This window comes from Dendrobates tinctorius, unplaced genomic scaffold (assembly GCF_039654945.1).
Source record: "Dendrobates tinctorius isolate UK_male_01 unplaced genomic scaffold, ASM3965494v1 ptg000078l, whole genome shotgun sequence".
Classification (NCBI taxonomy): domain Eukaryota; kingdom Metazoa; phylum Chordata; class Amphibia; order Anura; family Dendrobatidae; genus Dendrobates; species Dendrobates tinctorius.
Genome location: NW_027361746.1, coordinates 88,573 through 114,485, shown reverse-complemented (window position 1 = coordinate 114,485; position 25,913 = coordinate 88,573). Strand labels below are relative to the sequence as shown.

Genomic DNA, 25,913 nt, shown 5'->3' with positions numbered 1-25,913 from the left:
TAGACATGGTCAAGACAATCTCCTGCAGTTCAAACCGAGCATCAGTATGGGGAAGAAAGGTGATTTGAGTGCCTTTGAACGTGGCATGATTGTTGGTGCCAGAAGGGCTGGTCTGAGAATTTCAGAAACTGCTGATCTACTGGGATTTTCACGCACAACCATCTCTAGGGTTTACAGAGAATGGTCCGAAAAAGAAAAAAAATCCAGTGAGCGGCAGTTCTGTGGCCGGAAATGCCATGTTGATGCCAGAGGTCAGAGGAGAATGGGCAGACTGGTTCGAGCTGATAGAAAGGCAACAGTGACTCAAATTGCCACCCGTTACAACCAAGATAGGCAGAAGAGCATCTCTGAACGCACAGTGCGTCGAACTTTGAGGCAGATGGGCTACAGCAGCAGAAGACCACACTGGGTACCACTCCTCTCAGCTAAGAACAGGAAACTGAGGCTACAATTTGCACAAGCTCATCGAAATTGGACAGTAGAAGATTGGAAAAACGTTGCCTGGTCTGATGAGTCTCGATTTCTGCTGCGACATTCGGATGGTAGGGTCAGAATTTGGCGTAAACAACATGAAAGCATGGATCCATCCTGCCTTGTATCAACGGTTCAGGCTGGTGGTGGTGGTGTCATGGTGTGGGGAATTTTTTCTGGGCACTCTTTGGGCCCCTTGGTACCAATTGAGCATCGTTGCAACGCCACAGCCTACCTGAGTATTGTTGCTGACCATGTCCATCCCTTTATGACCACAATGTACCCAACATCTGATGGCTACTTTCAGCAGGATAATGCGCCATGTCATAAAGCTCGAATCATCTCAGATTGGTTTCTTGAACATGACAATGAGTTTACTGTACTCAAATGGCCTCCTCAGTCACCAGATCTCAATCCAATAGAGTATCTTTGGGATGTGGTGGAACGGGAGATTCGCATCAGGGATGTGCAGCCGACAAATCTGCGCCAACTGTGTGATGCCATCATGTCAATATGGTCCAAAATCTCTGAGGAATGCTTCCAGCACCTTGTTGAATCTCTGCCACGAAGAATTGAGGCAGTTCTGAAGGCAAAAGGGGGTCCAACCCCTTACTAGCATGGTGTACCTAATAAAGTGGCCAGTGAGTGTGTATATATATATATATATATATATATATATATATATATATATATATATATATATATATATCTCTCTACAGGTGCACTAGAATATCAAAAAGTTAATTTCAGGTCTTCAATACAAAAAGTGAAACCCATATTATATAGAGTCATTACAGAGATCTATTTCACGTGTTTTTTTCTGTTAATGTTGATGATTATGGCTTACAGCCAATGAAAGCCCAAAAGTCATTATCTCAGTAAATTAGAATACTTTATAACACCAGTTTGCAAAAATGATTCTAAAATCCGAAATGTTGGCCTACTGAAATGTATGTTCGGTAAATGCACTCAATACTTGGTCGCGGCTCCTTTTGCATCAATTACTGCATCAATGTGGTGTGGCATGGAGGCGATCAGCCTGTGGCACTGCTGAGGTGTTATGAAAGCCCAGGTCGCTTTGATAGCAGCCTTTAGCTTGTCTGCATTGTTGGGTCTGGTGTCTCTCATCTTCCTCTTGACAATACCCCATAGATTCTCTATGGGGTTAAGGTCTGGTGAGTTTGCTGGCCAATCAGGTACAGTGATACTGTTGTTTGTAAACCAGGTATTGGTACTCTTGGCAGTGTGGACAGGTGCCAAGTCCTGCTGGAGAATGAAATGTCCATCTCCAAAAAGCTTGTCAGGAGAGGGAAGCATGAAGTGCTCTAAAATGTCCTGGTAGACCGCTGCACTGACTTTGGTCTTTATAAAACACAGTGGACCTACACGAGCAGATGGCATGGCTCTCCAAACCATCACTGATTGTGGAAACTTCTCAATAGACCTCAAGCAGCTTGGATTGTGTGCTTCTACACTCTTCCTCCAGACTCTGGGACCTTGATTTCCAAGGGCTAGTGCAAAGTATATCCACACTAGACCTTAGAAATTAGGTAGGTCCCTTTTAAGTGATTTCTTGATTGAGAACAGGTGTGGCAGTAATTAAGCCTGGGTGTGGCGAGGGAATTTGCACTCAGCTTCCCAATCCATATGTCCTACCTATAGGTCAAATATACATACATGTTTGGGGAGATTCAGCAAAGATTTTTTTGCCAGATTTCTGGAGGTAAAAAAAAAAAAAAAAAAAAAAAAGCTTTAGAAAGTTACTTTTTTTGTACAAGCTATTCTTGTCCAAGCGCCGACAAAGTGGATGGAGCTGGCGCGCAAGAGGGGCCACTTGTCAAATGCGCAACGCATCAAATCTTACTCCAGTAGAGGCACCAAAACATCCCCTCAGTGACATGCAAATTAAGTTTGCAAATGCACTGGTGGGAGCATCTATGCTTGGAAACTTTGTCTCCTATTTGCTTCTGCCACCGGTGCTGCCCCCTTGCGTCTTGATTGATAGTGAATGCTGGCATCGCGGATGGCGCTGCAATAGTTCAGTTTTTCACGTCCTGTTCCAGCACTACATCTGCCTGCGCAGAGGTAGTGTAACTGACAGGCTCCCTTTAAGATGTTCTGCTAACAAAGGATACGGATTTAAGAAACATTCCCCCATGGCATCCCATATACATTAAAGATTTATTACTAAAATAAAAAGTTATCCCCTATCCTGAGAGAAGGGGATATTCGCTGACAGGGGTCCAACTACTTGGAACAAACAGTGATCCAGAAAACCTAGGCTGTACACGGCCAGTCTTTAATAGAACGGAGCCTGACCTCCTCTTCACTTAGTGTCCACATGACTCATGAAAATTAAGTGCTTATCTCGGCTACTCCTGCACATTGATAGTGATTGGAGTGCTGCAGAACCCAGTTCCAAAGCCCCATTTCCTGTAACCATGGACAGGGGACAAACTGCCATGTTGAGAAGAAGCCTTTTAAATTAGTTTTCTACACCAACATGGAAGCCATGTCTGTGTTGTCACACGGATATTGTCAAATGTTGGGATAAAAACCAAACCAGAATCTCAATTTGCAAACTCGTGTGTTTCAGAGTATTTCCCCTCCTCACTGCAAAGCATAAGATCTGATTTGGCAGTATGAGAGGCCTCTGACTGGGGTCTAACGGATAAGGTCTCTCCTTGTGGAGAGTGACATGCCAGTGTATGGAGACTTATAGGCCATGCAATATTCTTCTGAAATATAAAATACGCAAATTGCCTCTTCAGAGAGGAAGAGAACTTGAAATAAAGTGCCATCTACAGTCATGGCCAAAAGTTTAGAGAATGACACAAATATTAATTTTTACAAAGTCTACTGCTTCATTTTTTCTAATGGCAATTTGCATATACTGCAGAATGTTATAAAGAGTGATTAGCTTAACAGCAATTACTTGCAAAGTCAATATTTGCCTAGAAAATGAACTTTATCCCCCAAAACACATTTCAACATCATTGCAGCCCTGCCTTAAAAGGACCAGCTAACATCGTTTCAGTGATTGCTACATTAACACAGGTGTGGGTGTTGATGAGAACAGGGCTGGAGTACAATCTGTCATGATTAAGTAAGAATGACACCACTGGACACTTTAAAAGGAGGCTGGTGCTTGGCATCATTGTTTCTCTTCTGTTAACCATGGCTCTCTCTAAAGAAACACGTGCAGTCATCATTGCACTGCACAAAAATGGCCTAACAGGGAAGAGTATCGCAGCTAGAAAGATTGCACCTCAGTCAACAATCTATCGCATCATCAAGAACTTCAAGGAGAGAGGTTCCCTTGTTGCCAAAAAGGCTCCAGGGCGCCCAAGAAAGACCAGCAAGCGCCAGGACCGTCTCTTAAAAGTGTTTCAGCTGCGGGATCAGGCTACCAGCAGTGCAGAGCTTGCTCAGGAACGGCAGCAGGCAGGTGTGAGTGCATCTGCACGCAGTGTGAGGCGGAGACTCTTGCAGCAAGGCCTGGTCTCAAGGAGGGCAGCAAAGAAGCCACTTCTCTCCAGAAAAAACATCATGGACAGACTGATATTCTGCAAGAGGTACAGGGAGTGGACTGCTGAGGACTGGGGTAAAGTCATTTTCTCTGACGAATCCCCTTTTCGATTGTTTGGGACATCTGGAAAACTGCTTATTCGGAGAAGACCAGGTGAGCGCTACCACCAGTCTTGTCTCATGCCAACTGTCAAGCATCCTGAAACCATTCATGTGTGGGGTTGCTTCTCAGCCAAGGGAATGGGCTCTCTCCCAGTCTTGCCTAAAAACACAGCCATGAATAAAGAATGGTACCAGAATGTCCTCCAAGAGCAACTTCTCCCAACCGTCCAAGAGCAGTTTGGTGATCAACAATGCCTTTTTCAACATGATGGAGTACCTTGCCATAAAGCAAAGGTGATAACTAAATGGCTCAGGGAACAAAACAGAGATTTTGGGACCATGGCCTGGAAACTCCCCAGATCTTAATCCCATTGAGAACTTGTGGTCAATCATCAAGAGACGGGTGGACAAACAAAAACCTTCAAATTCAGACAAAATAAAAGCATTGATTTTGCAAGAATGGACTGCTATCAGTCAGGATTTTATCCAGAAGTTGATTGAGAGCATGCCAGGGAGAATTGCTGAGGTCCTGAAGAAGAAGGGTCAACACTGCAAATATTGACTTGCTGCATTAACTCATTCTAACTGTCAATATAACCTTTTGCTACTCATAATATGATTGCAATTATATTTCTGTATGTGATAAAAACATCTGACAAACACATAAAAACCAGAGGGCAGCAGATCATGTGAAAATATAATATTTGTGTCATTCTCAAAACTTTTGGCCATGACTGTATAGGAATTAGCGATCCTATAAGTCAATATCGACCTTTTAATGATCCTAACAAAATTACTTTGGATTAAAGCCAAACCAGAATCTCAAATTGACAGACACGTGTTTCAAGGTGTTGCCCTTCCTCAGTGCAAAGTATGAGATCTGATTTGGCTCTCTGAATGACCTTTCAATGGGGTCTAATCAGAACTCTGAAAAGGGGCAAAGCATAAGGGACTCCTCTTTACATTGTTAATGTGTCCTAACTGGGCATACTAACAGTTTACCCAGAGGGCAAATGGACCCAATTTAAGGGATAATGTGATTAAAACTTGATTTTTATTGTAACATAACATAGTCTAATAGAAAAGGATTAAAATAACTCCGGTAGTATTGCTGTGTAGCAACTCTTTGGGACTCCACTATGGGATATCTATCAGCCTAGCCTCAGTCCCCTGATGAAGCCAGTCATGGTAAAACATGCCAGGGAGGCTTCGAGTACATTTTAAATCAGCTCTAGTGGTCTTGCCACTGACATCTATAATTGTCCTGAGAAGAGCTATCCTAACTAGTGGACTGCAGCCATTAATCTAGGTGGGAGATATATTAGATTTAGCAGAGCGATATCCCATAGAGGAGTCCCAAAGAAATGCTACACAGCAATAGCACCAGAGTTATTTTAATCCTCATCTGTTAGACCATATTAAGTAATTACAATAAACGTCAAGTTTTAATCACCTTTTCCCTTAAGCTGGGTCCCTTTACTCTCTGGGTAATCTGGTAGTAGGATTTCTTATCCAGGGTTATAAGGGTTGTGTTACACACTCAGTTTTCTAACAGGTTTTGTACAATGGACAGTCTAAAAAAACCGGATTACTTACCGGTAATACTCTTTTGTAGAGTCCACGACAGCACCCACAGAGAGGGGATCCGCCCCAGGAACAGGAAACCTACAGAGAGATAAATGGGGCGGTCCCCCTCGCTCCCTCAGTTTGTATTACCGAGAACAACGGAGGAACCGCCATACATGTTTTAGTCATTTTGCTTGGGCGATTCATATATCTTACCCCTATGCAGTTTTAAGCTTACTAAGTTTAATCACATATCCAACTTAAATTATAATCTCCACCACCAAGGAGACCCATGTGTGAAAAAATTCTTACGGGAGGGAAGTGAGCGGGTGCTGTCGTGGACTCTACAAAAGAGTATTACCGGTAAGTAATCCGGTTTTTCCTCTTCGCCACGACAGCACCCACTGAGAGATTTTCAGAGATAATCACTAGGGCGGGCACACCGTGTTAAGGACTGATCTACCAAAAGTTAGATCCTCGGTAGAGGACAAATCTAGTCTATAGTGACTATAAAAGGTAGATGGAGAAGACCAGGTTGCAGCCTTACATATTTGTTCAATTGGGACGTTCGCCCTCTCGGCCCAGGAGGATGATATGGCTCTAGTAGAGTGCGCCTTAATCCCCAGTGGAGGGTCTTCTCCTTTTGTCAGATACGCCATTGTGATCGCATCTCTAATCCATCTGGATATCGTGCCTGATGTAACTGCAGACCCCTTCCTGCTGCCCTGGAATGAGACAAACAGAGACCTACTCTGCCTCCAGGGACTGGTCCTATCAAGGTAGGCTAGCACAGCTCTTTTCACATCTAAGGTGTGATATTTCTCCTCGTCCTGTGTTGACGGGTTCTCATAGAATGAAGGTAGGCATATCTCTTGAGACCTATGAAATTTAGTTGCCCGTTTGGGCAGGTAGGACGGGTCCGTCTTTAAAACGAGACTGTCTCGTGTTGTTAACAGGAACGGTGGGTCTACTGACAGAGCATGAAGATCACTCACTCTCCTGGCCGATACTAAGGCCACCAGCATAGCCGTTTTCAATGAGAGGCACTTTACTGATGCTGAGCTTATGGGCTCAAATGGTGCCTGAGTGAAGGCATCCAAAACCAGAGTAAGGTTCCACGCTGGAAGTCGAGGCACATGCACCGGTTCTGCTCGTTGACAGGCCGAGATAAACCGAGTCACCCATCTATTTGCTGCCACGTTATAGTTAAACAGGGCTCCTAGGGCTGACACGTGGACCTTAAGAGTGCTTACTGAGAGTCTAAGTTCTCGGCCTCTTTGTAGAAACTCTAGAATGGCCGTAATGGGTACTTCACCAGCTAGTCTTGTTGGGTGAAAGGCCAGGAACTTCCTCCACACCTTAGCATATATCTTTGTCGTGGACTCCTTCCTGCTTTGTAGCAGGGTATTGATTAGGTTCCTTGAGAAACCCTTCTGCCTCAGTAGCTCCCTTTCAAATTCCAGGCCGCTAGGTGCAGGGCTTTGGCCTGTGGATGGTAGCAGGGTCCCTGCGAGAGAAGATTCTGGTGCAGCGGCAGGATCCACGGGTCGGTTACCGACATGGCTCTCAGCCATGAAAACCACGGTCTTTTTGGCCAAAACGGGGCTATCAAGATGACCCTCGCCCTCTCCTGTCTTATTTTCCTGACTACTGTTGGTAGTAGCACCATCGGAGGAAAGGCATAGGCTAGTTGGAATGTCCAGGGTGCTTGGAGGGCATCTAGAATATCTGGGTTGTCCGACCTGTAGAGAGAAGCAAACCTTTTTACGCGCCTGTTGGCTCTGGTTGCGAAAAGGTCTATCTCCGGTCTGCCCCATTCTGACGCTATCATTTCGAAGATGTCTCTGCTGAGGACCCACTCTCCCTGGTATAGGGCCTGGCGACTGAGATAGTCTGCTCGGGAGTTGTCCACTCCTCTTATATGGAGCGCTGACAAGGAGAGAAGATGGACCTCGGCCATCTCCAGAATCTTTCCTGCAATAGACATCAGTGGCATTGACCGCGTGCCTCCTTGCCGGTTTATATAGGCCACTGCGGTGGTATTGTCTGTCTGGATCCTTACGTGGGCGCCTCTTAACTGCGGGAGGAAGCGAGATATCGCATAAAAAAATCGCTGTTAGCTCCTTTACATTAGAGGAGGCCTCTATTTCATTCTCCCGCCACCAGCCTTGTACCATGTGCTCCTCTAGGTGGGCTCCCCAACCTAAGGGGCTGGCATCTGTGGTGAGTATCTTGGAGGGAGTCACCCACCACTGTACTCCCTTCGATAGATTGGAAGGAATTAACCACCATTTTAGGGATTCAACCACCTCGGGCGATAGGGATATCTTCCCTTCCAGCCGCCCCTGCAGTCTATCTATCTCCTGCAGAATAGCCCACTGTAGTTCTCTAGAGTGGAACTGAGCCCATTGCACCGCTGGAATGCATGATATTAGTGACCCCAGCAAGGACATGCCCTGTCTCAATGATATTACGGGTCTTCCTGTAGCATTCTGTACTTTGTCGATTATGGCCATTACTTTGGCGTTTGGCAGAAAGCACTCCTCAGTTACGGAGTCTACTTGCAGGCCCAAAAACCTTTGACAGGTCACAGGCTCTAGTCTGGATATCTCCCAGTTAATTAGCCAACCCAGTGTTTGTAGGGATGAGATAATTCTAGCTATTCTTGCTTCACACTGTGAAACAGAATTCCCCACTATGAGTAGGTCGTCTAAATAAGGGACAACTAGGGTGTCATTCAGCCTTACATATGACATTACTTCCAGCATTAATTTGGTAAATACCCGAGGAGCTATGGATAGCCCGAATGGCATTGCCGCAAACTGGAAATGCTGAATCCGACCTCTGAACCAGACTGCTACCCGCAGGAACCTCTGGTGCCCTTGATATATGGGGAGATGGTAGTAGGCGTCCTTTAGGTCCAAGACCGCCATATAACACCTGGGAAACAAAAGCTTTATTGCAGACTTAATTGACTCCATTTTAAACGACCTCAGTCTTAGGAAGGTATTAAGTTTTTTTAAATTTATTATAGTCCTGTAAGAGCCATCTGGTTTTGGGACTAAGAATAGAGGAGAATAAAAGCCCATCCCTGTTTCGTCGTCTGGGACCTCCACTAGAACCTGTTTAGATAGCAGTACCGCAATCTCCATCTCCAGTGCTTCCTGCTGAGAACGGGACTTCATAGAAGTCAATAAGAAGGAGTTCGGTGGATACCGAACGAATTCTAATTTTAGGCCTGATGATACAATACTTAGGGCCCACGGGTTTGATGTCACCTTCATCCATTGGCGGCTGAATCTTAATAGCCTGCCACCTACCGGTATAACGGTTTTATCGGGATCTGTCTCCTCTGAAGGGACGTTTCCCGAATAGGTTGCCTCTTTGCTTGGGGTCCTTATTTCCCCAGCGATCCTGGGGTCTAAAGTCTTTCTTTTTTCCGAACGGCGGCTTCCTGTAGGCCCTCCTGTTGAACGGAACATACGGGTTAGGGAACCCCTTTTTCCTCTCCCCGCTTTTGTCAAAATTTCATCCAGTTCTGTACCAAACAGGTACTTACCCTGGCAGGGTATAGCACACAATCTAGTTTTTGTTTGTGTGTCTCCTTTCCACCCCTTCAACCATAAGGCCCGCCTGCCTGCATTGGTCAGTCCCGCGGCTCTAGCCGACAACCGGAGAGAATCCGCAGAGGAGTCGGAGAGGAAGGCCGCTGCTCCCTTAATGAGGGGCATAGAGGAAAGAAGCCTACTCCTGGCTACTCCACTTTTAATATTGTCCTCCAAGTCGTTCAGCCACACCAACATAGATCTTGCCGTACATGTGGCTGCTATTGCGGGCTTAAAGGCTGCCGTACAAGCTTCCCAAGATCTTTTGAGGAATGTATCGGTCTTACGATCCGAAGAATCAGCCAAGGTTCCCGAATCCTCCACCGGCAAGGAGGATCTACAGGAGGTAGAGGCCACTGCCGCATCCACCTTGGGGGCTCTCGACCAGGCCGTTAACTCCTCATCGTCAAAGGGATACTTACGCTTTGACGTTAAGGGGAGGAAGGTCCTTTGGCCTTGTTTCTCCCATTCCCTCTTAACTAGGTCCTTTATAGCTGGGACCACTGGGAATGCTCGGACCTTTTTACGAGAAATACCCGCAAACATTATGTCCTGAGGGGTTTTGGGGTCCTTACTCTCCGGCAACCCCATGGTATTTCGGACAGACTTCACAAGATTAATGACACTGTCCGTGGGGAAACACGTCTGATCCTCGTCCTCTGAGGAAAGGTATTCCTGGGACTTATCGGAATCTAGTTCTCCGGTATCTGACGGCGACCTGGACGCCAGCGAGACTCCTCCTTTAGGTGAACGTATTTCTCTCATGGAGGAGTGACCCCCTAGACTACTGGAACCGCCTAAGGCCCGTAGTTCCTCTCTTATTAGTGCCCGGATATCCTCCTTCCGTGAGGATTCCTCCTGCAAGGCCTCCTCAAGACATGATTGGCATAATCTCTTTGGGTGGCCATCCGGGAGGGGCTGCGAACATAAGGCACACACTCTGTTTCGCCTTCTCTGTTCTTTTAGCCTAAAAGGGGTATGGACCAGAAGGAGAAGGCTATCAATTATCTAACCTGACCAAAAAACACTCACCCGTGAATTTCGTCAGCAACTACCGGCTGCGGTGTCCGGGACCAGGCTGAGGCGAGGCATGGGACGACTTCTTTTCCTTACGTTTCTTCTCTAACGGCTCATCTTGTCTGGAAGGCCCAATGGATTCCTTCCTAGAGCTGCCACTTCTTCTGGTGCTATTGGATCTCCTCGTAGCACTGCTCTGTCTACTGCCAAGTGGGGATACCACTAGCTGACCTAATGGGAGCGAAGCTGAGTCATCTAAGGACGACATGACTGCGCACTAGCGCTGTGTCTGTGGCTTCCTTTTAAAGCCTTTGCTATAGCTGCTCCTCTTTTTTTTTTTGTCCACCATTTTTTTTTTTTTTTTCAGCCCCTACTGCGCATGCGCGGGCGTTGTCCCGCGGTCTCTGCCTTCAGCCTGAACCCGGAAGTCCTCCTCCACTTCCGGGTTGCCTCTCCTGGAGCGCTGGGTCACCGCAAATAGTGATGCGGCCAGCGACACCGCGCGTCTGCGCCCCCCTCCACGCACGGGGTCCTTCTCCTGCCAGGTATGACTCCCAGCAGCGCCGCTCAGCACACACCGCACAAGCCCTTCTGCCACACTGGGAGGGGGGGGGGGCGCCGGTCTCCGTACGCCCGATGGCGTTTGTAATGCGTCCACCCCCTCGGGGGGGGGTATAGCCATCACCCCAGTGAGCTTTGGCACCACTTTCGCCTCCAGCCTCACCTGCATTACGCCAGCTCTGGGGGGGGGAAATACACCTCTCCGCCCGACGCTGCCTCCGGTCCTGGGGCCCCTGCTGCTCATATTATGCAGGCAGGCGGCTACCAGACCAGGTATCCTCTTCTGCGGGTTCCTTCCTAGGAACAGGAAACCAAACTGAGGGAGCGAGGGGGACCGCCCCATTTATCTCTCTGTAGGTTTCCTGTTCCTGGGGCGGATCCCCTCTCTCAGTGGGTGCTGTCGTGGCGAAGAGGAAAATAAAAACAGCAAAATTATATACAGTATATTAATAAATACAAATCTAAAGAGCAAAGTTGAAGATTTTTTTTCAATATCAATTAAATTAGAGAGTTCTGAAAAGAATACAAAAAGAAAGTCACGGTGAACATGAGGGCACATCTATCACTGAATAAACCAGGTGCGGATGAGGATGGCACAGCAATAATCCCACTGATTTATTAAGAATCGCGAAGCCATTACCTTCCTTAATGTTTGCATTTTTGCTTCCAATACCATCATTTTCTTTTCGGGCCTTTGCACGGGACCCTTCCCAGGAGTCTGACTTGTTCACACCATTTCCTCTAGTGTGGCAGCTTATCCAGAACAGGACGGTGTTAATAATTCCCTTGTGGTCCCGCCGGATCTGTCAGCACGTGATGGGATAACTTCCTCTCTCTAAGAGACCAGTAGCCGTGCAGTGGCAAGTGATCTGTGCCCCTCGGACCCCCAGTGTTATTTCTAGCGGTTGGTCACAGCCCCCATGTGGATACATGTATATGGCCATTAACAATGTATGGGAAGAAGGACCTGATGTACGAAGCAGAGATTCCTACCTCGAAAGAGTGATAATGCACAAAAGATAGAGAAGGTCCTTACATCTATGGCCATCTCTGCCTTCAAGTAAATGCAAAAATTATAGAAAACGCTCCCCTCACAGCTGAGGGTTTGGTACAGTTGTAAGCAACCGTTTTGCTAAATACACCGGCAATACTAATCTCTCCTGTCCTGACACTTTCCTGCAAAAAAAAAATAAATAAATAAAAATTTAGAAAAAAAAAAAAAAAAATATCTCAGTCTGGAACAGGAGGAATTACTTTTTCCAGAGAAACACGTTTATTTCTACAGACCCGCTGGTCCGTCCCTAACCAAAAAAAAAAAAAAAAAAAATGAATATAAAATATGGAAATCTGTCAGATTTGCAGATCATACCAAATAAATTGAAAAGATCTGCAAAAACATAAAATACAGGACAGTGCACTCCTGCCATCCTTGGCGCATCCCTGTGCCGACAGTTTGCCACGACTGATTGATGGCGTTTTCCTAAGCTTCTTTGAACAGTTTTTTTTCTTGCGAGAAAAAACATATGACATTTGGATGCTAAAAGCAGATGAGACGTGTACCCAAAACATGGCTCCAATACAGTACAATGTAGAAAATTGGTTTTTTTTTGAGACAAGAAAAAGAAATCTATAGGATTGTACTAATTCAGCAAAATCAACATGAATTCAATACAGGATCAACAGCAGAAATTTAAGGCTGACACCAGATTTTTCCACAGATTCATAGATGGATTAATCTACCCGCTTCTTGGTTGGAATTATTATGCCAATTAGGACAAAAAAAACCTGCTTGGAATTTTTTGTGGTTCATGTGAAAAGAGCTCATTGACCTGCATTACAGGAGGATTGTCCTGAGACACGGCACAGATTCAGGCTGGGGCGCCAAAGCAACTATGGTCCCAACACCGGTCACACGGATAAAGATCTCAGTATGTCGTAGCTACATAGCAGAAGAGCGCAGTGAAGTGGTTCGTGCTGCGAACCTCAAGGTACCACAACAGTGACAATTAAAGGGGATAGCTGGGACTTCAAAAGAAAAAAAAAGGCACGTAGTGGCTAACAGAGGCAACAACCTGCCTGTTGTACCCGGCATCAGTCATTGACCGCTCCTGCCAGAGATACAGCCGCTCCCTATCGGAGCAGCGGTTTCTCTTCCTGGTGTCATTCCGATTGACAGCCGGCTCTCTGCTTCCTATTGGGGGAAGCTGGCTGTCAATCAGCATGACACCAGTAGTCCCACCTTGTCAACAGGCAGCAGCTGAATCTCTGGCAGGAGCGGTCAAAGACCAGTGCCGGGTACAACAGGCGGGTAGTTGCCTCTGTTAGCAACTACATACCTTTTATTTTTTAAGTCCCGAATATCCCCTTTAAGTCACAAAAAGTAATGTAAAAGTGGAATTTTTGTGACTTGCTTCTCAAGGTCATAGCACTTTGGGGGGGGGGGGGGGGGTCAAACTGTGACCCCCATCCACCTGCACGATCTTTGACTACACGCCAGTGTTGCAGTCAAATTCGTCATGTAGCCCCAGCTTTTACTGGGAAATTTACGACAAGTTAAATGCTCAAAATATGCAGACACAGTTAGACTATTGGGTCTTTAGGGCAATTCAGCTGATGAGCAATACAAAACAAATAAAAATACATATACACAAGTAGATGAGTTTTTTGGGAAAAGGGGGACATGAACTATTCCAAGGTTATTGATAGTCAGTGTGTCAAAGCTCTCAATGGAGTGTGATTCGTCAAATGTACAGAAAGCGGAGAATTCTCACACAAAACACCCAGCAGAAATGTCCCCTTACCTCCGAGCTCTTTCACATTGAGAATGGCACTCTGGAATGGAACGGCTTTTATACTAAAACCTGAAATATAAGGAGAACATACAATGAGGAGCGGGTAACACACCAACAATGCCAAGCAGAAGTCACAGACCTCCCCTAAATCAGATCCATTCTACATTCGTTGTTTGAAAAAAGTCTGAGAAATAATCAGAAATTTAGAAAATAAATCCTTCAGCTGCAAATAGAAAATTTACTCCTAAGGGATCGGGGAAATGTTTCATTTCTGTGCCCTCAGACGCAACTTTTATTTTTTTTTCGTCCATAGACATATGACGCCATTAATTTATCTGTATAATATACTGGAAAACAAGAAAAGAAAAAAAAAAAAGATCAAGAGGGATGAAAAAAATAATGAAATTCTAGAATTGTTTTCATTGGTTTTGCTTTTACACCATTGATTGTACGGTAAAAATTACTTTCTAACATTATTATACAGATCAATACGATTACGGCGAGCCGCCATCTACTTGGACAACGTCTTGTCATACCCCTTCTTGGCCCCGATAAAATAATAAAGCTTAAACTCACCTTCAGTGCCGGCGCCATTCTTGCGGTGTCGACACTCGCGCAATGTTGTGACACCGACGCCCAATCAGCCTTGGCATCACTGTCCCCACTTTTGGACAAATAGAACATGAAGAGGGAGTCCTAGATCATTTGCAGTCCTGACTTCCTCTTCATGTCCGATTTGTCCGAAGGTGGGGACAGGAACGCCAGCGCTGACTGGGCGCCAGGGTCACGTGTCACACAGCCGCACGAGAGCCCCGGGGAGAGCAAGTGCCATCACAGCGTGAGCGGCGCCAGCACGGGAGGGGAGTAGAAGCTTTATTACTTTGAGGGCAAACATTTTGATTAAGAAGGGGCTGTCCTAGTAGTGGACAACCTCTTTAAATACCATACCATTTTCCTACCCGCCTAACGTCTATTTTTCTGTCAATGGAGCTGCAAGCCAACTTGTTTTTGCATTATGAGCTGATGTTTTCATTGATACCATTGCAAGGTGCACACAGTTGTGGCCAAAAGTATTGACACCCCTGCAATTCTGTCAGATAATACTGAGTTTCTTCCTGAAAATGATTGCAAACACAAATTCTTTGGTATTATCTTCATTTAATTTGTCTTAAATGAAAACACACAAAAGAGAATGAAGCAAAACATTGATCATTTCACACAAAACTCCAAAAATGGGCCAGACAAAAGTATTGGCACCTTCAGCCTAATACTTGGTTGCACAACCTTTAGCCAAAATCACTGCAACCAGCCGCTTCCGGTAACCATCAATGAGTTTCTTACAATGCTCTGCTGGAATTTTAGACCATTCTTCTTTGGCAAACTGCTCCAGGTCCCTGATATTTGAAGGGTGCCTTCTCCAAACTGCCATTTTTAGATCTCTGGGATTCAGGTCTGGACTCATTGCTGGCCACCTTAAAAGTCTCCAGTGCTTTCTCTCAAACCATTTTCTAGTGCTTTTTGAAGTGTGTTTTGGGTCATTGTCCTGCTGGAAGACCCATGACCTCTGAGGGAGACCCAGCTTTCTCACACTGGGCCCTACATTATGCTGCAAAATTTGTTGGTAGTCTTCTGACTTCATAATGCCATGCACACGGTCAAGCACTCCAGTGCCAGAGGCAGCAAAGCAAACCCAAATCATCAGGGAACCTCCGCCATGTTTGACTGTAGGGACCATTTCCTGTTCTTTTCTTTGAATGCCTCTTTTTATTCTCCTGTAAACTCTATGTTGATGCCTTTGCCCAAAAAGCTCTACTTTGTCTCATCTGACCAGAGAACATTCTTCCAAAAAGTTTTAGGCTTTTTCAGGTAAGTTGTGGCAAACTCCAGCCTGGCTTTTTTATGTCTCGGGGTATGAAGTGGGGTCTTCCTGGGTCTCCTACCATAAAGTCCCTTTTCATTCAGACGCAGACGGATAGTACGGGTTGACACTGTTGTACCCTCGGACTGCAGGGCAGCTTGAACTTGTTTGGATGTTAGTCAAGGTTCTTTATCCAACATCCGCACAATCTTGCGTTGAATTCTCTTGTCAATTTTTCTTTTCTGTCTACATCTAGGGAGGTTAGCCACAGTGCCATGGGCTTTAAACTTCTTAATGACACTGCGCACGGTAGACACAGGAACATTCAGGTCTTTGGAGATGGACTTGTAGCCTTGAGATTGCTCATGAGAAACCAAATTGTGAGGAAGCAAGTCCTCAGACAGTTCTTTGGTCTTCTTTCTTTTCTCCATGCTCAATGTGGTACACACAAGGACACAGGACAGAGGTTGATTCAACTTTAATCCATGTCAACTGGCTGCAAGTGTGATTAAGTTATTGCCAACACCTGTTAGGTGCCACAGGTAAGTTACAGGTGCTGTTAATTACACAAATTAGAGAAGCATCACATGATTTTTCGAAATGTCCCAATACTTTTGTCCACCCTCTTTTTTATGTTTGGTGTGGAAGTATATCCAATTTGGCTTTAGGACAATTCTTTTTGTGTTTTTTCATTTAAGACAAATTAAATGAAGATAATAATACCAAAGAATTTGTGTTTGCAATCATTTTCAGGAAGAAACTGAGTATTATCTGACAGAATTGCAGGGGTGTTAATATTTTGGGCCACAACTGTTAGTGTTTTTGATTTTTGTTTCTCTTTACCGCCTTTACTGTATGGGTCAATTTTATATTTTGACAAGCTAAAAAACTGTATAAAAGCAGAGATACCAGATGTTTTTTTACCTTTAGTTCTTGATTTTATTTTTAATTACAGTAATTATTGACAAAATTTTTAACTTTATTTTTTTAGTTCTCTCATGGTATTTTAACCTGCAATCGTTTGATTGTACTACTTAGTGCAACATCACAGTAATACAGTATGTAGTGAAAATCAGTCTCCTATAAAGCTCAGCCTGTACCTGGGCTTCACCAGAGGACAAAGATGGCAGCCACGGGGGCTTTTAATTTTATAGAGTCTTGGCCACCTCTGTAGTCCAACAGTGATGGCAGATCTCTTAAGCAAGGAGTGCAGCACTTACAAGCTCTTTCCAAAAGAGGTTGTAAGCGTTGCTCTACATCTGTCCGGTTCGTTGTGTCTGGCTAGCATCACTGCCCCTGCTCTCCTTTGATACTACAGAGGCAAAGTGGGCTCTGCTTGTAGGATAGGATTGGAAAGCGCACAGTTTGGGTCAGCAGCGCAACCATGCCGAACTTCGAACCAAGAGTGCACCATCCGCCTGCCAAGTAGGCAGCAGGAGAGCTGTGCGCGCCTGACAGACAACCGCTTTAAGGATATGGAGAAAAAAATTTTATGACTTCCCAATAAAGAGCCAGTGATGCAGCACCAAATTCGGCAGGTGATGGATACCACTGGCTCTCATAATAGCAGACCAAAGACATAATGCATGAGTCGGACTGTAGAAGAGCAGTTTCCGTTACCTGTGGTAGGCACAATATTGTCTTGGCTCTCGGAGCACAGTTGTGTTAGGAGACTAGTCTTCCCCGATCCTGTGAGTCCTACACAAACTATATCATATTCAGGCCGAGGAGGTGGAGGACCCTTACAACAGAGGGCTCGAAAACACTGCAAAAACAATCAGAAAAGACATGAGCAATAACAGCAGCTTCATATGGAGCATGTTCAGCGCACGTGTGTCATGTCACCAAGAAAACTGCCCCAAGCAAATACCAGAAATATACGCAGACGCATTGGGGAAACATTGCACTTTATATGACTTTTAGGAACAAAACATAATGGAGTTCGATAAATCCTTATAAAAGGTAATTGATTTTAAAAGATCAGGTCATAAAATTGACAAAATAAATACCAAGACCAGGGAAATACACATTTACTGTATATGTGGGCTACAATTTTTAACCCGTCCTTTACTTTCGAGAATGGTCTCCAGATCTCAGCCCTCCTCAATGTTACCTCCTGCCTCCACTACCAATGACTGCCAGATCAAGGTCATCTAAAACAAGCAGGTCACGCTTCTGCTTTAGGCTTCCTGCCTTTGTGGCACCAGAATGAACACAATGTCCACTGCTAAGAACTTTATGCCACATGCGCTCGTTGAGTATTTGGTGAGTTTTTAACCTCAGTACTTGTAAGCCAGAACCAGGAGTGGAGCAATCAGAGGAAAAGTATAATAGAAACACGTCACCAAGTCTGGATTTTTTACCCACTCCTTTGGCTTACCAATACTGACCAAATACCATGTGAACAGGGCCTTACAGTCACAGAAGGGACCACTATGACTACGGAGAGGATGTGCACGCGAGTTCTCTCTATAGATCATTAGGAGCAGTAGTGCACGTGTGACCACGGCTCCCAGAGACTGAAGATCAAGCATGCGCATAACCGAGCCATTCACAAGAAGACCAAGACGCCTGCTGGCTGTTATGTTTTTTTTACTCCTCCCTCCTCAGTAAATCAGTAATGTGTCTGGTACTGGTGGCCCCACATGCTCGATCCCTGATCCTTGGATGTGTATTGGCTCCTGCTAGTCTAAAGACAATAAGAATCGGCAACCTATAAGTGGATGCTACTCGCCAGCACAGGACATATTAGTGGACATTCTAAGATTAAACTGTTATTCACATCTTCACAAACTGGTATTGCCAGATAGTGTTTGCGCTTTTGCAACTTCACATTTGCAGCCTTTCTACCAATTTGAATACTTTGTTTAGCTCGTTGCCTAGACAAAAGTGCACTACGCTTACAAGCTCTTTTCTATTGCGCTTGTAAGTGCTGCTCTGAAGCTCGCCGGGATCACTGGAGCTCACTTAGCTCCTAATCCCAGCCAGCTTCAATGACCCCGTGCTCTTCCGAAGCAGCAGAGTCAAAGCTGCTTTGTTCTGCGGTATTGGAAGGGTGAAGTTTGAGTCAGAACGACTGTAATGCCGGTGGTACAAATCGTCAAACGCTTTCCTCCCCATAAAACAACCAGAAACATTGGAGACTGGACAGTGAGGCGAATTTGTACTTCAGGACACGAGACAATTCTTCTAAATCAATAGTACAGCACGAGGTGCCTACAAACCATAACGAAAACTCAAATTCATTACAACAGCCTGAAACCAGTCTTAACAGAGCCAACCTCACCCAAAACCAATGTCCTTGGTGTAATTTTGGCATCATTATGCCCATCGCTGCTTCATAAAAATCACTTTTTACTCCTAACGGCTGGAACCCACCGAGTCTCAGGAATGTGTCTGAGCCTGCAGAGAGGCGATTAGGATTTGTTCTGCTGACATCGGCTTTCTGCACTGAACGAGGCCCTGTAGGAGCGCTCTAATGCTTAACACACATGGTGAAAGTGTCGAGCCGTGTCTTGCATTCATCTACTACCGAGAGACAAGTGGGAACTGTATAAAACACAGTTCATTGGATGAGCCTGGTGTCCTTTTATTGGTTTTCGAGGATGCATAATCCATTTGTGAGCTTGGCACAACGAGGTAAAAGTTGTGTCGGAACGGAGCGAGGAAGAAACAGTCAGTCCTGCCAGCTAATTTTATGGATCTCATGAACCCTCTGCGTTATTCAGAATCACACCTGTAACGCAACTGAAAATATTACACGTTCCTCTACAGTAAATCCACTAAGATGTGAACATGGCGAGTCAAAGTGGATATATAGACAAGAGGTGAAGGACCTCAAGGCTACGGGATGGAGTCCTGAAAATTAGGGGGCGGAGGGGATGACGGGGAAATATTTCTTTAGGTATGGAGGCTTCTTCTAAGTTGTATTCATGTCAAGGGTGGTCCGCCCCAAGTTAATTTACCATCTGATCTTTGGCAGTTCCGACAAATACAGGAACCATATCTTCCCGACCCCTGTCAAGCTAAGAATTCATCAGACATTTTTAGGCTAAGTTCCCATAAGTATTTGGCGAGTTTACTGCAGCTTTCTCACTTTCTCCAGATGTACGCGAATTGTCCAAAGAAAAGGAGAGAAGCGGCCGCTGATTGGCAGAAGGGATCGAGTGATGCAACGGTCACAGAACCCCGGGAGTCACGCTGGAACAGTACCGCCATCGGAGGAGAGTACAAGTTATTATTTTCCCTGGGGGCAAATATACGAATTAAAAAGGGGCTGCCAGAGTAGGACAACACCGCAGGTCAGATTACGAAGCATAAAAGAAAAAGCACAATGGGCGTGAGATTTCTATAAATCCCATCTACTTTGCTGGAACTAGAAGACACTGCTTTTTTGCGCAGAGAAAAACCTCACTAAAAACTCAATGTGGGAACGTAACCTAAAAAGAACAGTAAATCTACAAATAATTCTCAAAGTTTCGATAGTAAAAGGAAACCGAATATGATCAAGTTAGAAGAGAACATGAAATTAGTAGCCTAATAAAGACGACTGGTCATCTAGGAAGCGTAGTATTGCATGAATCAAACTTGCATACAACCTACAATGTAAAGTATAAGGGTATGTGCACACGTTGCGTTTTTGCTGCGTTATTGAATGCAGATTGGTTACAAAACCTGAAGGAAACTCTGAAGCCAGCAAAGTCGATGAGAATCCTTAAGTGTCATGCACAATTTGCTTATTTCTGACTTTTGCAGATTTCATGCAGAAAAAAAAAAAACTGCTGCATGTCAATTTTTAGCGTTTTTTCACTCCAAAATGCAAGAAAAATTAAGGTAAAAAACAAAAAGAAAAAAAAAAAACAATCATGCAAAAACGCATCAAAAACGTGCATTTTTGGGGCTGCATTTCTCCTGCCAAGAGATGCAGAAATGGTGCAGAAATTTCTGCAACCAAATACTGAATGTGTGCACAGACCCATCGACAATGTACACATGACTTTTTTGGGGGGGGGGGGGGCAGCCGGCTTTTTTTTTTTCTGGCATCTTTTTTGTTACTAGCGTTTTTCAGACATTTCAACAATGAAGAACCAGGTCGTTTTTTGCACTTTTGAGCCTTCCCATTGCCTTGTGCTGTAAGTATGGCGAATCTTTCAAGTGACACTAACCTGAACGGTTCTCTCTTCTTTTAATCACTTGCAGGCTTTGCAAACTTGAAGTGGCTAAAAGACGCTATGACGCCTAAAAACACATGGGAAGCAAGCTGTTTTTACATAGAAAGGTATATCGCTCATTCTTCTCAGCATTTTCGGGTGATTATCAACCCAGTCCTAGTCCAACGTCATCAGGAAAAAAAAAAAAATTCCTGGAGCCACACTTCACGAGTGGGACTAACACTAATAAAAAGGGGAATCTATTTTCTCCATGTACCCCAGTACCGCAAAATTTTTTTTTTTTTTTTAAAAGGAAGTGCTTGGATTTTTAAACTTTTTATTGGGGGGGGGGGGGTTGGGGGAGGTGAATTGAAAAGATGGTGTGGTAGTGGGGTGTTTCTACAAAAATGACAAAGCTGGAGAACTGGCCATTTTATGGCTGTATCGGCGGGCCATCTAATGTGTACTGGGGAATGTTATGTCTCTTGACCGATGATATTGGATGTAAAATGGATCAGACTTCCTGAATTCCCTCGTTTCCCACAAAAGAAGCTGCTGCCAGAGCTCTGGCTTACTCCATTCTCTCTACTGAAGACACCTGCACACTCGGACAAACCAAGCATGCATGTGTACGATGGAGCGAGAAAGTTGGCTGTCATCTAAACAAGTATTGGACCAACAGTACGGGCGCCTTTACTCATGCAGTGTCATCGAAAACAGACATTTTAGTTCAAAATTATCAGTTACAATGTCTTCAGGTGGTCCCATTATGGTGTCGAAAAATGAGAGTTCACCAAACGATTACTCAAACATCAGCCAACCTTTATCTAATGTGTATGATGGCTTCTTTCAACAACCAATACGTCCATCACTCTACAATGGGAAGTTGAGCAGCAGTACTCGAGAATGGCGCAGTTCCGTGCCGGCGCCGGACACTTTCCTGCCAACGTAGGACTGCCCATCAGTGGTGGTGGCTGGTGTGGGACCTCTACTGATCTCATACCAACGGCTTTCAAAAGAACGTCCTGGTCATCAACGCTAAAAACTAACCAAGATTTTTTGTGTTACAAAGAAAATTGTAATAATGTCAGCTAACAGACACACCGTAAAGAATATTTTAAATCATTACGCCCCGAGAGAGCACATTAATATATTTCACATTCGTATATTTTAGAATATATTTTATTATATACACTTTTTTACTTGCATTTACTTCAGAAGGCGCGTTGAATTAATTCTCATTTTCAGACTGTTCTCACACTTGTTGCTATCTAGGGTTTAATATATGCATGCAGTCAAGTCTGTAAACGAGAACATGATCAAAGTTGTCGGGGTCAGACTTGGAAAAACAATGATGCTAGTGCCTGTCAAAAGGTGATTCCCGCTGCACAGAAAGGTTCAAATTACTCAACATAGCATGAAAAACAAAAGCTATTTTTTTCCCCCAAGAGTTATCCAAAAAAAGAAAAAAAAAAAGGTTTTTTTGAATTTAAGAAAAAAAAAAGTTCCTACAAATTTAACTTTTTGGAGTGGTTTACGCACAATTTAATAAGTTGTAGTGTATGATATCGTTATGATTATGTTTTTGACCACAGTTCTTTACAGCAGAAATCTGTGCACATAAATCTTCATGTCAATGACAGGAAGGGGCTTGGGTAGACTATTAACATAAATCTGACAAACGCTAATTTGATGGGTGGCTGTATCTGTCTGCTGCCAGGCCCGTCTAGACAGCCTATTGAGAAATGCTGAAACACAACTGTTTGTCCCCTGTAACACCATCTGGAAACAGCAATAAGAGCCTACCCAGCGCCATTCACCACCGGGGATCAAAGCACATGCTAATTCCCTCATGAAGTCCTACACACAGCAAATTCAATCTCGGCTCGCCCGGCAATTTTCTGTAGACCTTAACGAAGAAATGGCCGACTTTGTAAACACTTAGCAAAGCGTGAACTGAAAGATTGGGGAGAAAGGAGGAGGGGGGCGCCATGGTTGTTAATGGATAGAACTGGCCAATACCTGCTATAGAACCCATAGGAACCTGCTCGTCTCCGGAGCTTTAACCCATCGGAGGCCCAAAAATCCAGACAACCCCATTGGCATTCAGAGCACTTCATAGTCAAGTATATTTCTCTTGCTCGCTCTTCCATTAAACTCCACTCCAGCATTACATCAAAGCAGTGGGGGCCTCCTATTGAACGGCTTTACGTACAGCAAACAGAAAAGTCTCATCAAGAAGCACAGCTTTCTCCAATTCTCTATTATTTTTTTCTCAGACAAAGAATGGCAAGCCACTTTCATTTGTATGGAAGAAAATGTAAGTATATGAGGTCACCTGCATTACAAATGTACGTAGTAAAAAGAAAGAGAGGTAACGAGAAAAAAAAAAAAAAAACAACACTAGTTTCATACTATGTGGCTTATATTGGCCTAAGGGTTAGTGTAAAAGCTGACCCCACACATACACACCACTAATACAAAACCACACAAACCTTTTCTCAGCCTAAGATCCCAGTAGTTTTGGAAGATGAGATAAGCGTGGCCACAGCACACCTTTGGTGCTACATTCACAGATGGACCAAGGGATCTGACCGTTTGCCATCGGTAAGTGATGGCATGTCCTAGCATTAGGCCATCATGAGAATATTCAATCTTAGGGGCTATCTTGGCTTAAAAGCAAAAAAAATAAAAAATAAAAATAATTTAGCTTTTTTCCCCCAGAAATGGAACCACTTCACTCCTGAGGCTGTGTCTAGTATTGCAGTGTACCTTCATTCATGGAGTACAAGATTTAAACTTCACCTTAGGGCGCATTCACACTTGTGTGAAATGTCCTAGTACAGTCCAATTTTTCTTCTAGTTGGACCGCACTTGGACCCATAGAGTTTCACAAATCCATTTCACATAACCGTGAAAATCAAGGATCCAAGCGATACATGAACTCTCAGACCATGTCCTGTTCTGATCCGACGTTGAGGATCAGAATAGGATGGAATCAGTGAGTCTGTGCTGTCTGAGAAAAAGAAAATTAGGCACACGGACTTTAACATGGATATGTGAATGCATTTACAAGACATCAGTGTGAACGTGCGATGTTAAGCACTCTCTTTTCACAATTGCCTTGCTTCATAACCAGCCTGCCAATCGTCTGGTGAAAGAACAAAACGCTCGCTCATCGGGTGAAATTATCTTTATTGCGGCACAAGAGAGTGTTAACAGGACTCGCACTGCCTAGAACTACGGCAGCCTATGTGCACTGAAGTAGCATAGATCGCTCAGTGTGCATTGTTCTACTTTGGCCTGTCTAGGTGATCACCTGAAACAAATCTTATTTAACGAAGGAAAGTATAAAAAACCCTGCTGTGATGTTCACAATCCTTTTACAATAGGACAAGCTGGATGGAAAAACAAGTGCTAGTAATATCTCAAAAGTAAAAGGAATGAAAAAAATAACTTAACCATGCCAAAGGAGTTGAAAAGAAAAGTCCTGAGTGAGAAAAATAAGGGCTCAATTCTGGCTTTACTAGCAGAGGGATACAGTGAACGTCATGTTACCTCCATCCTTAAAATTTCTAAGATGGTAGTCCATTACAACAAGGTCAAGCAGCAGACATTGGGGACAACAAAGCTACAGACCGGCAGAGGTTGAAAACATCTCTCCACTGACCAGGATGACTGTCATCTTATTTGAATGTCACTCAGCAATCGCAGGATGACATCAAGTGACCTACAAAAGGAATGGCAAATGGCAGCTAGGGTGAAGTGCACAGCAAGAACAGTTCATAACAGGCTCCTAGAGACAGGGCTCAAGTCATGTAAAGGTAGAAAAAAAAGCCTTTCATCAATGAGAAGCAAAGGAGAGCTAGGCTGAAGTTTGCCAAAGATCATAAGGATTGGACCATAGAGGACTGGAGTAAGGTAATCTTATCTGATGAGTCTACTTTTCAGCTTTGCACAACACCTGGTCGTCTAATGGTTAGACGGAGACCTGGAGAAGCATACAAGCCACAGTGTCTTGCACCCACTGTGAAATTTGGTGGAGGATCGGTGATGATCTGGGTATGCTTCAGCAAAGCTGGAATTGTGCAGGTTAATCTTTGCGAATGATGTATAAATCAAGCCGCATACAAGGTTATCCTGGAAAAACAGTTGATTCCTTCTGCTCAGGCAATGTCCCAACAGCTAGGTCAATCAATGTGTGGATGAAGGACCACCACATCAAATCCCTGTCATGGCCAGCCCAATCTACAGACCTGAACCCCATTGAAAACCTCTGGAATGTAATCAAGAAGATAATGGATAGCCACAAGCCATCAAACAAAGAAGAATTGCTTACATTTTTGTAACAGGAGTGGCATAAGGTCACCCAAAAGCAGTGTGAAAGACTGATGGAAAGCAGGCCAAGACGTATGAAAGCTGTGATTAACAATCATGGTTATTCCATAAAATATTGATTTCTGAACTCTTCCTGAGTTAAAACATTACAATTGTTTCTAAATGATTATGAACTTGTTTTCTTAGCATTATTTGAGGTCTGCAAGCACTGCATTTTTTTTTGTTATTTTGACCATTTCTCATTTTCTGAAAATAAATACAAAATGTATTACTTGGAAATTCGGAGACATGTTGTCAGTAGTTTATAGAATAATAGAGCAATTTACATTTTACTTAAAATATACCTATAAAGAGAAACATCAGACAAACTGAAAATTTTGCAGTGGTCTCTTTATTTTTGCCAGAGCTGTGTGGCTGTGTGCGTGTCTATATAGCTATACATCTACAGCTCTGGTAAAAACTAAGAGACCACTTTCAAATGTCTTCTGACAACATGTCTCCAAATCTCCAAGCAATACATTTTGTATGTTTTTTTCTGACAAAGAAAAATGGTCAAAATTTAAAAAAAAAAAATTAAAAAAAAAGAGCTTTCAGACCTCAAATAGTGCTAAGAAAACAATTTCATAATCATTTAGAAACAATACTAATGTTTTAACTCGGGAAGAGTTCTGAAATCAATATTTCATGGAATAACCATGATTTGTAATCACAGCTTTCATGTGTCTTGGCATGCTTTCCACCAGTCTTTCACACTGCTTTTGGGTGACCTTATGCCACTCATGGTACAAAAATTTAAGCAGTTCTTCTTTGTCTGATGGCTTGTGACTATCCTTCTTCCTCTCGACTACATTCCAGAGGTTTTCAAATGGGGGTTCAGGTCTGGAGAATGGGCTGCCCATGACAGGGTCTTGATGTGGTGGTCTCT

At 44.1% G+C, this 25,913-nt stretch overlaps 1 protein-coding gene across 1 annotated transcript in view; it reads right to left on the bottom strand.

Annotated features, from left to right (window-relative positions):
- LOC141096674 (uncharacterized) overlaps positions 1 to 25,913 on the bottom strand; it is a 140,271-nt gene that overhangs the window by 82,981 nt on the left and 31,377 nt on the right. The window contains exons 2-4 of the mRNA XM_073583389.1: positions 17,121 to 17,265; positions 13,652 to 13,711; positions 5,698 to 12,026 (exon numbers count right to left, since the gene is read on the bottom strand). Coding sequence (XP_073439490.1) covers positions 6,096 to 10,037 — 3,942 coding nt within the window. The 5' untranslated portion in view covers positions 10,038 to 12,026; positions 13,652 to 13,711; positions 17,121 to 17,265 and the 3' untranslated portion in view covers positions 5,698 to 6,095. The remainder of the gene's footprint in view (positions 1 to 5,697; positions 12,027 to 13,651; positions 13,712 to 17,120; positions 17,266 to 25,913) is intronic.